Source organism: Rhinopithecus bieti, unplaced genomic scaffold (assembly GCF_001698545.2).
Source record: "Rhinopithecus bieti isolate Rb0 unplaced genomic scaffold, ASM169854v2 scaffold_1014, whole genome shotgun sequence".
In the NCBI taxonomy this organism is placed as follows: domain Eukaryota; kingdom Metazoa; phylum Chordata; class Mammalia; order Primates; family Cercopithecidae; genus Rhinopithecus; species Rhinopithecus bieti.
Genome location: NW_016803499.1, coordinates 6037231 through 6049900, shown reverse-complemented (window position 1 = coordinate 6049900; position 12670 = coordinate 6037231). Strand labels below are relative to the sequence as shown.

General features: G+C 60.1%; 1 protein-coding gene across 27 annotated transcripts in view; it reads left to right on the top strand.

The window, feature by feature from the left end:
• Positions 1-11292, top strand: part of TSPAN32 (tetraspanin 32) — an 18903-nt gene extending 7611 nt beyond the window's left edge. For 7 of the 27 annotated variants that reach the window (XM_017887537.1, XM_017887581.1, XM_017887529.1 and 4 more), the window contains 7 exons: positions 77-151; positions 645-797; positions 5267-5368; positions 6065-6151; positions 7825-7908; positions 8172-8263; positions 8903-9707. In XM_017887537.1, the coding sequence (XP_017743026.1) occupies positions 77-151; positions 645-797; positions 5267-5368; positions 6065-6151; positions 7825-7908; positions 8172-8263; positions 8903-9215 (906 nt within the window). In that variant the 3' untranslated portion in view covers positions 9216-9707. Of the gene's footprint in view, positions 1-76; positions 152-644; positions 798-5266; positions 5369-6064; positions 6152-7824; positions 7909-8171; positions 8400-8902; positions 9708-10308 lie in introns of those variants that run through there. The other 20 variants (XM_017887600.1, XM_017887640.1, XM_017887672.1 and 17 more) reach the window with 18 other exon arrangements.
• The last annotated feature ends 1378 nt before the right edge of the window (positions 11293-12670 follow it).

Genomic DNA, 12670 nt, shown 5'->3' with positions numbered 1-12670 from the left:
ACTGGCCCCCCGACAGTGACTGGCCCCCCCGACAGTGACTGGCCCCCCACAGTGACCAGCCCCACTCTGCCCCCAGGGTTTCCTGTGCTTCTCCCTGGCGTTCTGTGCACAGGTGCAGGTGGTGTTCTGGAGACTCCACAGTCCCACCCAGGTGAGCACCAGCTGCCCCTACCCTGCAGCAGAGGGTCCCCCAGTAATCCAGTGGGCGCCTGGGGACTGGGGAGCAGTCTTGGGAGGGGCAGCCCCAGCTTCCAGGCTTCCACTGACCGGGTGAGGTTGGGGAGACCGCAGCCTGGGTTCCCTCTGTCTGAGGCTGCAGGGAGGCCAAGCGCTGGAGGTGAGTGAGGGCCAGCAGCTCCCTGGTGGGGAGGGACCTATGCTGTACCCAGGCCTTTGCCCTGGCCTCATTTTCTCGAAGCCCCTCAGCCCACGCCCTCGTGAGCTGATGCCCCTCAGGTTTGGGGGAGGGAATGAGGAAGAAGAAGAAGGAAAGCCACTGGCTTGGCCTTACGGGTTGACTAGAAGGAGCAGAGTGTTCCAGAAAATGAGACCTGAGGGCCCACGCTCCTGATGGAGGCCTGGTGGGGCAGACAGTGCCTGGAGACCCACAGGCTGGGGTGTCGCAGCCTCCACCCCCTCCACAGGATGCCACCCATCCTTCCGTCCTGAATGCTGACCTGCCTGGAGGAGGGGCTGGCCTAGCTGACCCTGGGCAGGGGCCAAAGGCGTCCCTGTGGAAAGGCCAGCAGCTTGGAGAGGAAGGAGGCCTCCCTGGCCCAGCAGAGAATGAGAGCTCGGTAACAGAGCCAGCCCCACCTTCCCCTTGAGAGCCCAGACCTGGTGAGAGCCCCCAAGGCAGCCAAGTAGTGCCAGGGACAGCTGCAGGCAGGGTCATCGAGTGGGACAGGAGAGCCTGGCAGGTCACAAGAGGTGATTTCCTGGAGCCCTAGATGGAGTCCTAGTGGCCTTGTGTATTCAAGTGCCTGGTTGCCCAGGGCCCCCAAACACAGGCTTGGCCATGATAGATGCTGAGGCTGGTGGCAGGCAGGTCCTCTGGCTGAGCTCTGCAGGGTGCCTGCTGTGCCAGTTCTTGAGCCGTGCTAGCAGCCTGAGTGTGGTGGCCCCCACCATGGTTTGCAGATGAGGGGACTCAGGCCCTCCAGGGATAGGGGAGCTCGAGGTTACCCTGACAGTGCCAGGGCTGGAGGGGGCTCCAGGCTTACCACAAAGGCTCTTGGCCCCAAAGTGCCTGCCCACCCCTGGCATCCTTTGGGATGAACCCCCCGAACCAGGTGGGCGAAACACCATTCTCTCAGGTCCAGAAGGATCCCAGAGGGACTGAGCCCCCTAAAGAGGGCTGTGGCTTTGAGGACTGGCACAGTAGTCTTACCAGGGTGATGAGCTGGGCCAGGTCCGTGTTTTGGCCTCACGTTTCCTGTCCATCATGGGGTGGTCTAGGCTCGTTTGAGGTTTGGGTCACAGTGGAGGTGGCCGAGGTCAAGACAGCTGCCAGGGTGCCCGGGCTCGTCTGGGGCAGCTGCAGCCCATGCCCCATGCTTCTGTGTGTTTATGGCTCTGACCCTGGAAGCACAATTCTGGAGGGAAGGGGCCATGCAGGGGCTAGAGGACAGAACACAGCTGGGGCCTGCTCTCCAGGAAGGGAAGGGGGTGCAAAAAGATAGATGCCCCAGCCTGGCTTGCCTATGGCCTGTCCTGGCCCCAGGTAGCATCCCCCACACACATATCATCCTCGTCTGGCCCGTGCGCCCAGCTGGCCTTCAGGGGTCAGTTCCCAGGGCCTTGCCTGACCCCAGGCAGGGCACTGGGGCTTCCTCCTGGGCCTCTGGGCCCCATTGACCCCTCCCAGTGGGTCTTGACTTCCAACATCATCTGTGTCAGGCCTGGTGGCCACGGAGGTGGCCTGGGCGAAGGAGCTCTGAATATGAAGTCAGTGTCCTTGGGGTGCCCTTGGGCAAGCTATTTAACCTTCCTGGGCCTCAGTTTCCTTTTCTGTGAAGGGAGCACCAAGACCCAGGGGCTGCGTGGGTAGGAATGGCCGGGTGTGTGCAAAGATTCTTCCTCCTCACCTGCGTGCCCCCTGCCATGCCCCGTTGCCCAGGCTGGTCCTCCAGGACAGGGAACTCACTCGGAGCTGTGCTGGGTATGGATGGGGTAGCTGTGGTGCCAGAGGCCAGGCCCTGAGCAGGAGGGGCGGTTGCACATCCCATCTTCTGCCCTCCGCCCTCAGGGCCCACCAGAGCCAAACGGGCTTCAACCTCGGGATCCCTGTCCAACAAGGTCCTGCCGGCACCACAGACAGTGACAAAGGCCAAAGGGCCCAAGTTGTTGGCACCAGAAACGTTGAAGTGAGAGACGGGGGTCCAGATCCCAGCCCGGCCCGTTCACCCTTTCCCCCTGCACCTCCCCACAGGGCCCCTGAGGTGTCCTGAACACAGGGTCAGGGTGACTCATGTGGCAGCCCTGCGGATGGAAAGGCAGAGGATGCAGGAGGGAAGGGACCCGCCACATGCCCTTGGCGGTGCCCCGTGGCCACAGACCCTGGCCCAGCCCTGAGAGGACTAGGGTGCCCCTCCCCTTCCCCAATCCTTGCCCCAGGGAGTCCTGGCTGCCACTTCCCTGGGATGCTCGTGCGGGCAGGAGGCATGGACCAGGCTTCAGGGATGAATGTGGAGCTTGAGGGCTATTAATTACATTCTCCTCCAGGCCTGAGAGTCACTTTGCCGCAACCCTCCCCCGTCCCCGGACAAGTCTGCATCGGGAATAATTCATGCTCGAATGAAGTACAGCAGTGTTGGGTGCAGCCTCGTCCTCGAAGTCTGGCCCCACCCTGGAGCCACTTCCCTCCCTGGATCCTCCAGCCACCCAGTGGGCTCAGGCCAGAGCCAGCTCTGGACCTGTGGGGCTGGTCCACAGGCCTCCTGCAGCTCCTGGTCCCCACCCGCCGCCCAGGACCTGTCTGTACCTTCCTGAGCACTTTCAGCAGACACAGGATGGGGTCAGGGCCGCCGAGCCCAGGCAGACACCAGGGATGATCTGGTCGTCGGGGGAAGCCCCAGCGGGGACCCCTGGACCTCAGGCCTCAGTCTGGGCAGGGGTTGGAGAAACACACAGCAGGTCGGGTGGGTCCAGCAACCGGGAATTCTGCACTGGCCCTGCTGCTCCAGGTCTCTGTCCTGAAGCCCCGCCCGGGCACCGGAAGATGGAGCTCAGTGCATTGGTACCCTTCAGGGTGCACCTGCCCCCAGGTGTCCTGAGAAACACAGGCCCCAGGCTCCTTCAGAGCCCCCAGAGCCTGGGATGGAGACAGATAGTGAAGCATCACCTAGGAGCCCAGGCCCCATGGGGAGCGGCCGGCCTGGCCTCCAGGGCCCTCCAGGGCCAGGCTTTGGGGCAGGAGGCCTACCTTGCTGAGCTCTGCTTCCTCAGTCGTGGGGAGAGCTGCTTGGCAGAGCCAGACAGAGCAGGCAGAGCAGGCAGAGCCAGGCGGAGCAGGCAGAGCAGGCAGAGCCGGGCAGAGCAGGTAGAGCGGGCAGAGCGGGAAGAGCCGGGCAGAGCAGGTAGAGCAGGCAGAGCTGGGCAGAACCAGGTAGAGCAGGCAGAGCAGGTAGAGCAGGCAGAGCTGGGCAGAACCAGGTAGAGCAGGCAGAGCAGGTAGAGCAGGCAGAGCGGGAAGAGCTGGGCAGAGCAGGCCTCTCAGCCACTAGCAGGCGTTGTCACTCTTGCCCCTGCTGCGGTAATAACACCACCTTGCTCAGAGCCTCAGAGGCACCCATGTCCTCCCTGGGCCATGGCAGGTGCCTGACAATGGGGACAGTCGTTGGAGTTGGGAGGGAAGCAGGAGAGGAGGTCTGAGCCAACCCCAGGCCCACTCCGCCAGGCCTCTGGTCCTCACCAGGACCTCCACCCACGAGGACACAATGGCCAGGCCAGACTCCACCCCCATTTCACACTCACAGACGCTGAGGCTGAACAAGGCCCCCGCCCAGGCCGACAGTGGTGTGGCCAGCTTGGCGCCTGCCCCCCAGGGCACTGCGGGGAGGACAAGGCTGGCTGAGTTGGGGATGACTCACGGAGAGTGGTCTGACTTTTATTAGCCATCAGTGGGAGGGATGCATTAGGGTCAGGAGCCAAGTTTGGCCTGGAAAGTCCATCTGACTCCTGTTAGGGCCTCCAGGCTTGGGCAGGGCTGACCGAGAGCCTCCACTGCCCACTGTCCACCCAGTTGGCCGCGGTCAGGGCTGCCACGGGGGCTGGGCCCCAGGGCAATGAGGACCACGGGAAGCCAAGCTTCCTTTCTGGAGGGCAGGTGTGAGTGGCCAGAGCAGGCCTGGGGCTTCCATTCTCCCCCAGCCCTTTGGGGCAACTGCTGAGCACCCCTCCATGTCCCGACTGTCAGCATGGCATGTTGGGGAGGACTGAGGGCCTTTGAGGCCGGAAGGAGACATCAGAGGGTGGGGACCTCAAAGAGGGCCTCGCCCTGTGCCAGGAGACCAGCGACTCCTGGAGCAGTCACAGAGGCCTTCCCGTAGAAGGCGAGATTCCAGTTTGTCTTTGAGGGGGTAACTTGGCAGGGGAGAGCATCTTGCTTAGGAGGGTGGAGACATGAGGTCCAGGTGGTGTTAGGGTGTGGAGTGCAGACAGCACATCCAGCCAGGCCCCGTCACCTTCCACCTTCTCCACCCCCTGCCCCACAGTGGCCTCGTCCACCCAGATCTGACTCCAGGTGCCCAAGGCTTCTCTGGTCAAAAGCTTTACCCAGAGCCCAGCTGCTGGGGCTTCTGGAAGGCAGCTGGGTGATTCTGGGGAAAGACCTAGAATCCCCCAGCTTTTTGGGAGCTGAGGTCCTGGCACAGGGTCTCTCAAGCCTTTTCCACCAGGCCCAGCCCCATCCCCCATTTCCAGGTCAACAGTAGCGTGATGGAAATTTCCCTGGGCCGACCTTGTAAGACCGCAGGAGAGGCAGACGCAGAGCTTGGCCTCACTTTATCCTGCAGGACCCTCTGGGGGCAGGACGGCCACACTGACGGCCATTGTGTGGAGGCCCCACCATTGATGTTGGGAAGCACTGTGACTGGCTGCCCAGGGACCCAGGCTACCCCTTGGGGAGATCCACCTGCTGCGAGGAGGGCGGTGCTGAGACGTCACTCCACTAAGGGCCCACCAGCCTTTGGGATGTTGTGGGGAGGGGGCTCTGTCCCTGGATCTCTCACCAGGGCCAGGACCTCCCCGTGGTCTCTCGGTGTAGGTGGAGGATGCCATGCTGGACACCTATGACCTGGTATATGAGCAGGCGATGAAAGGCACGTCCCACGTCCAACGGCAGGAGCTGGCGGCCATCCAGGACATGGTGAGCGTGGGGACGGCTGGGTGGCAGGGCGGTAAGCCTCTGTTTGGACTGCAGTTCAGAGAACAGGCACAGGGTGGCCAGTGAGAGGTCTGGCCAGGCACCAAGGGGTTCTAGGACATAGGCCAGAGCTGCCCCTCAGGGCTGGCGGCACAAAGCTCCCATCCTCCATCTGCCCGGGACGGGGCCGCCTACCAGATTCTCGAGGCCCAGTGCAAAATGGGAGGGCAGGGCTCCTTATTCAGAAACAATGAAGGATTTCAAGAGCATTGAAGCAAATACGGGGCCAAACGTAGTGGCTCACGCCTGTAATCCCAGCACTTTGGGAGGAGGTTGAGGCAGCTGAATTTCTTGAGCCCAGGAGTTCGAGACCAGCCTGAGCAACATAGGGAGACCTTGTCTCTACTTAAAAAAAAGCACGCACGGGCCCTGTGAGCAGGGCGGGGAAGCTGCCTGGCTCCAGCAGGAGTTCCTTCCCCAGCGGGCAGGCGGCGCGACTTGAGAAAGTTCCCCTCACCAAGGCCCGGCTGCACAATGGCTGGAGCCCCCAGCAGAAGCAGCTGCAATACCCAGAGCCCCAGCCCTGGCCTGCAGGGAACCCCACCTGGAGCCTTGGGGTGCCTCAGTTTCCCCATATGTGCTGCCCGCCTCCTGGGGTCTCAGAAGCACATCACCACTCCCTCCCTTCTGTTCTCGTAGTTTCTGTGCTGTGGGAAGAGGTCTCCTTTCAGCCGTCTGGGGAGCACAGAGGCTGACCTGTGCCAGGGACAGGAGGCGGCACGAGAGGTGAGGGGGGGACCTGGAGGCTGGTCAGGCAAGACCCTCAGGGGCTGGACACCCTGGGGCCCAACCCCGAGACTCAGAACCATCCTCCCACCCCACCCCTTGGCCTCCCCAGACCCTTGGGACCTGCCCGCCGAAGGGCTCAGGGAAGGTTCTGGTGTGATCGGAGGCTAGTTAGGGTTCATGGTACACCAATCCTGTCAAGTGGCCAGGCTAGGCTCAAGACATAGACACAGGCCCCTTTGCCCAGCTGGACGCAGGCCCGATGCGCCGTTCATTCCTTCAAGTCAGTTCCAGTTTGGGGGCTTCCCAAGGCCAGCTGAGTCCACAGAAACCTCTTGGAGTGCACCCATGAGGGCTCTGTGCCAAGGGCTGCAGGGCCAGCATGGTGGGCTCTATCTAGGGGGAAGGGTGCAGGCGTCCTGGGGGGCATCAGAAGGAGTGGAAGGGCACTCAGAGGAGGAGAAGCGAGGCCGGAGGGTCAGCGTAGGCTAGGGTGTGGCCAGGGCTTCAGCAACAACAGAGCGGGGCCCGAGGCCAAGAAGCCTTTCCTCCCAGAGCCCTGGGACAAACTGGGCCCTCCCCTCTTTCTCCTGGTGCCCAGCAGCCCTCCCCCAGCCCACCCTGCCCTCTCCCTGCTCCTCTCCCCTACTGTCCTGGAAACAAACCCACCCTGTCTCACAGTGGGAGGCACCTGGCGACCCTCCAAGAAACAGAGGGGAGGAGAGCAAATGGCTGGAGGCCTGGCGAGGGGTGGAGCCACAGCCCAGGCTCTGAGGGCAGAAGGCCGGTGCTGGGGACGCTGCTGGGGAGGCACCAGCGGCATCAGGGGCAGGGCTAACAGTCAGGATCCCTGTGCCACCCAAGGAGAGGTCCCCCGACTGAAAAACAGGAGCCAGGGCCTGCCCTGAGCACCCTTGGGATGGCAGAGCCATGGGCCCGACTGCAAAGCCTCCTGGGGAGCCAGAAAAGCCAGCACAGGTGGCGGGCACGGAGCCACCCAGATGGGCAGGCATGGGCAGGAGGGAGGCAGACCTGCCTGCGGGGGGCAGGAGGGGAGCCCTGACACCCTGCGGAGGCCTCTACAGCCTGCCCCAGTTGCCACCATCTCCAGGGTTCAGAAACAGGCCTGTCACCTCCCTTTTCCGGAAAGATGCCTCTGGGTGCCATGCCCTGGGGTGGCACTGGAAGCCCAGGATGGAACCAGAAGCCCAGGATGGAACCAGGACCCTGGGACAGTGCGGGGACCCCCCTCACATCCCTCCACCAGCTGGCTTCCTGCCCTCCCTGTTAGTCATCATCCTCTGGTCACCAAGGCACTGTGCCCAGCCCTGGGCTGGATGCTGGGAACCCAGAGTGAATTAGAAGTGGCCCGGCCTAGGGGAGCCAACGTGTGGCCCAAGATGGACACTCAGGACAGCTGGGAGACGGCACCTGCTGGGCCCAGGGCAGTGCCCGGGTGCCCACAGGGGCCAGCCCTGTCCCATTGGGCTTCACCTGCTGGTGCTGCCTTTCCCTAGAGCCCTGGGGGCTTCCCAGGAATGTGCTACACCCGCCTCCCTGCTGCCCTGGCATTGGCCTAGGTGGGCGCTGCAGCTCCGTGGCCCCACAGAAGCCGCTTGTCCAGGCAGGGAGGGCCGGTCAGGGTGGGTGCCATGCCTGCTGCCCTCTCGCAGGACTGCCTTCAGGGCATCCGGAGCTTCCTGAGGATACACCAGCAGGTCGCCTCCAGCCTGACCAGCATCGGCCTGGCCCTCACGGTACCCCCTCGCCTCCCTCACTGCCCCTTCCCACCTCCTGCCCCTCAGCCTGCCCTGCCCCCGACTCAGATGGAATGGTGACCCAGGACAGGATCTCCGGTCTTGGGCCTCACTGGCTGCCAACCTCAGGGAGCTGGTCCACTGTGACAGTGTTTGCCTCCTACAGCTGGGCCGCCCCCTCACACTGCAGAGTCCTGATGCTTTCTGGGGAGGGGCGCCCCCAGCCTGGAGCAGTGGGGCAGCCGCGGGTGTCTCCCTCCCAGGTGTCTGCCTTGCTCCTCAGCTCCTTCCTGTGGTTTGCCATCCGCTCTGGCTGCAGCTTGGACCGCAAGGGCAAATACACCCTGGCCCCACGGTAGGGCCCCCTGCCTGCCCTCACCCTCTCTGGAAGAGTCCTCCAGCTCTGCTCGAGACACATCTGCTCTGCAAGCCACTGGGAGGGAGCCCTGGACCAAGCCACAGGCTGATGCTGTAGAGGAAACGCTTTGGGGGTGACTGAGTGCCAGGGTGGGGTGGGAGACCTGGAGAGTTTCCAGACCCAAAGCACTGCACCCCATAGCCCACATGGGGACCCCCCTTTGCTTGCACCAGGCCTTGCCAAGACCTGGAGATGGATACTTCTGGGCCCCCAGATTACAGCCCCAGGCCAGGATCTCTGTGCTTGAATACTCCGGAGCTCCTCATGCTTAGGGGGCAGGGAGGGTCCAACCCGCAGCCAGGCAGCTCTTCCTGCCCCCACGGAGCTGGCCTGTCTCTGCCTACCATGCCCATTAACCCACCCACTTGCTCTTCTTGGCCATCCAAGCCCCCATCCCTGGGTCCTCTGCATTCTACAACAGCCTCATAGTCCCCCTAGAACATTCCACAGCAGCTCCATAATCCCTGTAGAACATTCTGCAACAGCCCCATGATCCCCTCTAGAACATTCCACAGTAGCCTCACAGGTCCCCTGTAGAACATTCCACCACAGCCTCATGATCCCCTTGCTTCTCAGAGCATGTGGCCGCCAGCCCCAGGAGCCCAGCCTCTTCAGACGCTCCCAGGGTGGACCCACACATTGTCTCCGCTCTGAAGCAGATGCTATTGGTCCAAGAAGATACTCGGGTAGTCTTCGGTGGCTGCAGGACAACGATGCTGCGCCTGGGCCCCTCTCCCGCCACCTGCCTGCCCACAGAGGTGAAGACACCCCTGCTGTCAGCCCTCATGGGATCCCTGAGGGGAGGGTCCGAGCTGTGAGGAGGGGAGGGAGTGAAGGCCCAGCCAGAGAGCCAGGCTCCATTGGGAACAGATGCAAGGGTAAGGGGTAGCTCACCAAATCCCTCCATGGGAACGGGCCGGGTGTAAGCACAAAGGAAGCCACGCTGGAGGCAGCAGGCCAGGGCTGACTTGCAGACACCGGTGGTCCACACCCTGGAGGGCTCCACCCAGACACAAGCTGCACTGGTTTTTTATGCTGCGTAAGAAGCAGCACAGATGTAAGGACTGCAAGGAGCGACCATTTATGATCTCGCAGCTCTCCAGGGCAGAAGTCCCAGTGGGCTCAGCGGGTGCCCTTTGAGGGGTCTCTCGGGCTGAAGTCAGGCCTTGGTGGGCTGCACTCTCATCTGGAGGCTCCAGGGAAGCGTCTGCCTCCAGGACCATTCAGGCTGTTGACAACTCAGCTCCTCATGGCTGTAGGACTGAGGTTCCCACGTCCTTGTCCCTGCTCCCACGGCCCCTCCACCTTCACACCAGCAAGGGTGCATTGAGCAAATTGTGGTCAAATATACATCACATAAAATTGACCATCTTAACCATTTTTAAGTGTATGGTTTGTGGCATTACATACATTCACATCGTTGTGCAACCATCACCACCATCTATCTCCAGAACTTTCCATCTTCTCAAGATGAACCTCTGTCCCCAGGAAACACCAGCTCCCATTCTCTGCCCTGGTCCCTGGCACCCACCATCCACTTTTTGTCTCCATGGATTCAGCTGCTCCAGGGACCTCATATGTGTGAGGTCACACAGGGTTTGTCCTTTTTTGTCTGGTTTATTTCACTTACTGTTACGTCCATAAGGTCCATCCGCGTTGTAGCTTATGTCAGAATTCTCGAAAGAGAAATCGTATCCGCTTTCCCGTCATCTCACAGCCACATGGTCCAGGGATTAAGGCGGGACATTGAGTGGGGATCAGGGAACATTTTAGATATTCTGCCTGCCACACCTACTCTTACTAGACGTTCAGACCATGTCGATGACGAATTAGCTCTAATGGTCCCTAAATGTGTGCACAGTCTGCTCAAAATTCTAAGTCCTGGGTGGAATGCCAGGCAAGTTGGTTGGCCCAGCCTAGGCCAAGGCCCTAATGAAGCTGACAAAAGAGAAGGAATGTCAAAGCCCTTCTAACTTCCACAGAGGGCGTGTGGCCGCATCCCCCACCAACACCAGCCAAGAGGGATTCCCCCAAATAAGAGCGATCCTGTGATGCAGCCAGAGTGACACAGGCCAGCTACAGTCCACCCTGTCTTCCAGTGACATTCTCACTTCCGAAAATGAGAACACTTCCGCCTGACACGCAGCGCCCCCACCGCTGAAAACGCAGGGGCCTGGCCTCCTCCGCCTGACACGCAGCGCCCCCACCGCTGAAAACGCACGGGCCTGGCCTCCCCCGCCTGACACGCAGCGCCCCCACCGCTGAAAACGCACGGGCCTCCAAAGGAGGACACCAAAGGTCTCCTGGGTTCCACATCTGGTGACAGCCCAGGGTCTCTGGTGTTGGGCGTTCCCGCCGCTTCCGTCCTCAGCACGTCGCTGTTCTACAACCTATGGATTTAATGTGAAGGGAAGCACCAACCACACGTCCGATACACAGTCACGTTGGAAAGAAAAGGGTGGGGGAAAGGTGAGTTCCGTTCTGGTGAGGTTTAGACAGCACAAGGAAAACAGAAACTTTGCCAGAAGTTCTCGATGTCTCATGTCTGCAGCTGGTCATGAAGCCGTGAGGTGTGTTCATGGCTCACATACTCTACACCCGTGTTTTCTCATCCAGGCAGCCCAATTCTTCACTCCTGCAGGGTCTGAGTCCTGAACCTTGTTGCTCTGATTGTCCACCGATTTCATCCCTCGATTTGGGAGAATGAGGGAAGACCTGGGGGCCACCTAAGCCTGCCCATGTTCACTAGTAACGTCTCTGCTTCCTCTTGTAAGGACCACCCTAGCTGTTCCCAAGGGCCCCTTAACCCACATGGCAGCCACAATTTTCAGCTCCATCATTCCGTGATTTATTCTCTGACCAAAGCACTCCTCTATTAGTTACTAACATCTCCAAACCAGGCCAGGCACAGTGGGCTCACACCTGTAATGCCAACACTTTGGGAGGCCGAGGCAGGAGATGCTTGAAGCCAGGAGTTTGAGACCAGCCTGGGCAACATAGCCAGATCTTGTTTCTACAACAACAAAAAGGAAATGTTAGCCAGGCGTGGCGGCACACACCTGTGGTCCCAGCTACTCAGGGGCTGAGGTGGGAGGATCTCTTGAGCCCAGGAGGTCCAGGCTGCAGTGAGCCATGATCACACTCTGGGTGACAGAGTGAGACCCTGTCCCAAAATATAGACAAATAGGCCGGGGGCGGTGGCTCACGCCTGTAATCCTAGCATTCTGGGAGGCCGAGGCAGGCGGATCTCTTGCAGTCAGGAGTTTGAAACCAGCCTGGCCAACATAGTGCAACCCCATCTCTACTAAAAATACAAAAAAATTAGCCAGGCATGGTGGTGCATGCCTGTAATCCCAGCTGCTCAGCAGGCTGAGGCAGGAGAATCACTTGAACCTGGAAGGCAGAGGTTCCAGTGAGCCGAGATCACGCCATTGAACCCCGGCCTGGGCAACAAGAGCAAAACTCCATCTCAAAAATATATAAATAATAAAAATAAATAAATAAAGTACACAAAAATTAGCTGTGCATGGTGGTGGGGGCCTGTAATCCCAGCTACTCAGGAAGCTGAGGCAGGAGAATCACTTGAACCCAGGAGGTGGAGGGTGCAGTGAGGCAAGATTGTGCCAAGCACTCCAGCCTGGGTGACAGAGCAAGACGTCACCTAAAAAAAAAAAATGTGTATATATATATGTGTGTGTGTGTGTGTGTGTGTGTGTGTGTGTGTATACATATATACACATAACTAACTAAATAAATAATAATAAATAAAACAAATCTCCAAACTGGAAGAGTAAGGGCTAACAAGGCCAAGAGGCAAACCTTTTGTGAATGTTCTAACCATAAGTGCTGCCCTCACTCTCACCCCTAGGCCCCCAGCCTGTGGATTCTGGTTTGGGGGAACGGCACCATTCACCAGGTACCAGGACCATATGCTATAGGACCTCGCTGCAGTCTTGAGGTGGTGTCTCCTAGCTGAGCTCCTACATAATCCTGAGTGGTCCTGAGAAGCCAGATCACCATCCCGCAGGGGCGGGTCCTGTGGAGGGACAGGGTACATGGAACCCTAGTGGATCCCATGGTGTCTCCCCACTACCCTGTCCTTCGGCTGTAAAGGCAATGCCTTGGCTAGAAACAGCAGTGCGTGCAGGAGCAGGCAGTAGGCTGGGAAGAAAAGCACCGGTGCTGGACGAAGCAGTGCTAGTGGAGGGGAGTAGGTCCAGATCAAGAATCATCTTTCCCATCATCTCAGAGTCACATGGTCCAAGGACGAAGACAGGACAGTAAGCGAGGAGAGGGGAACAGGATCATTTAAGATCACAGCTGGAAGATGTCCCTGAATGTTTG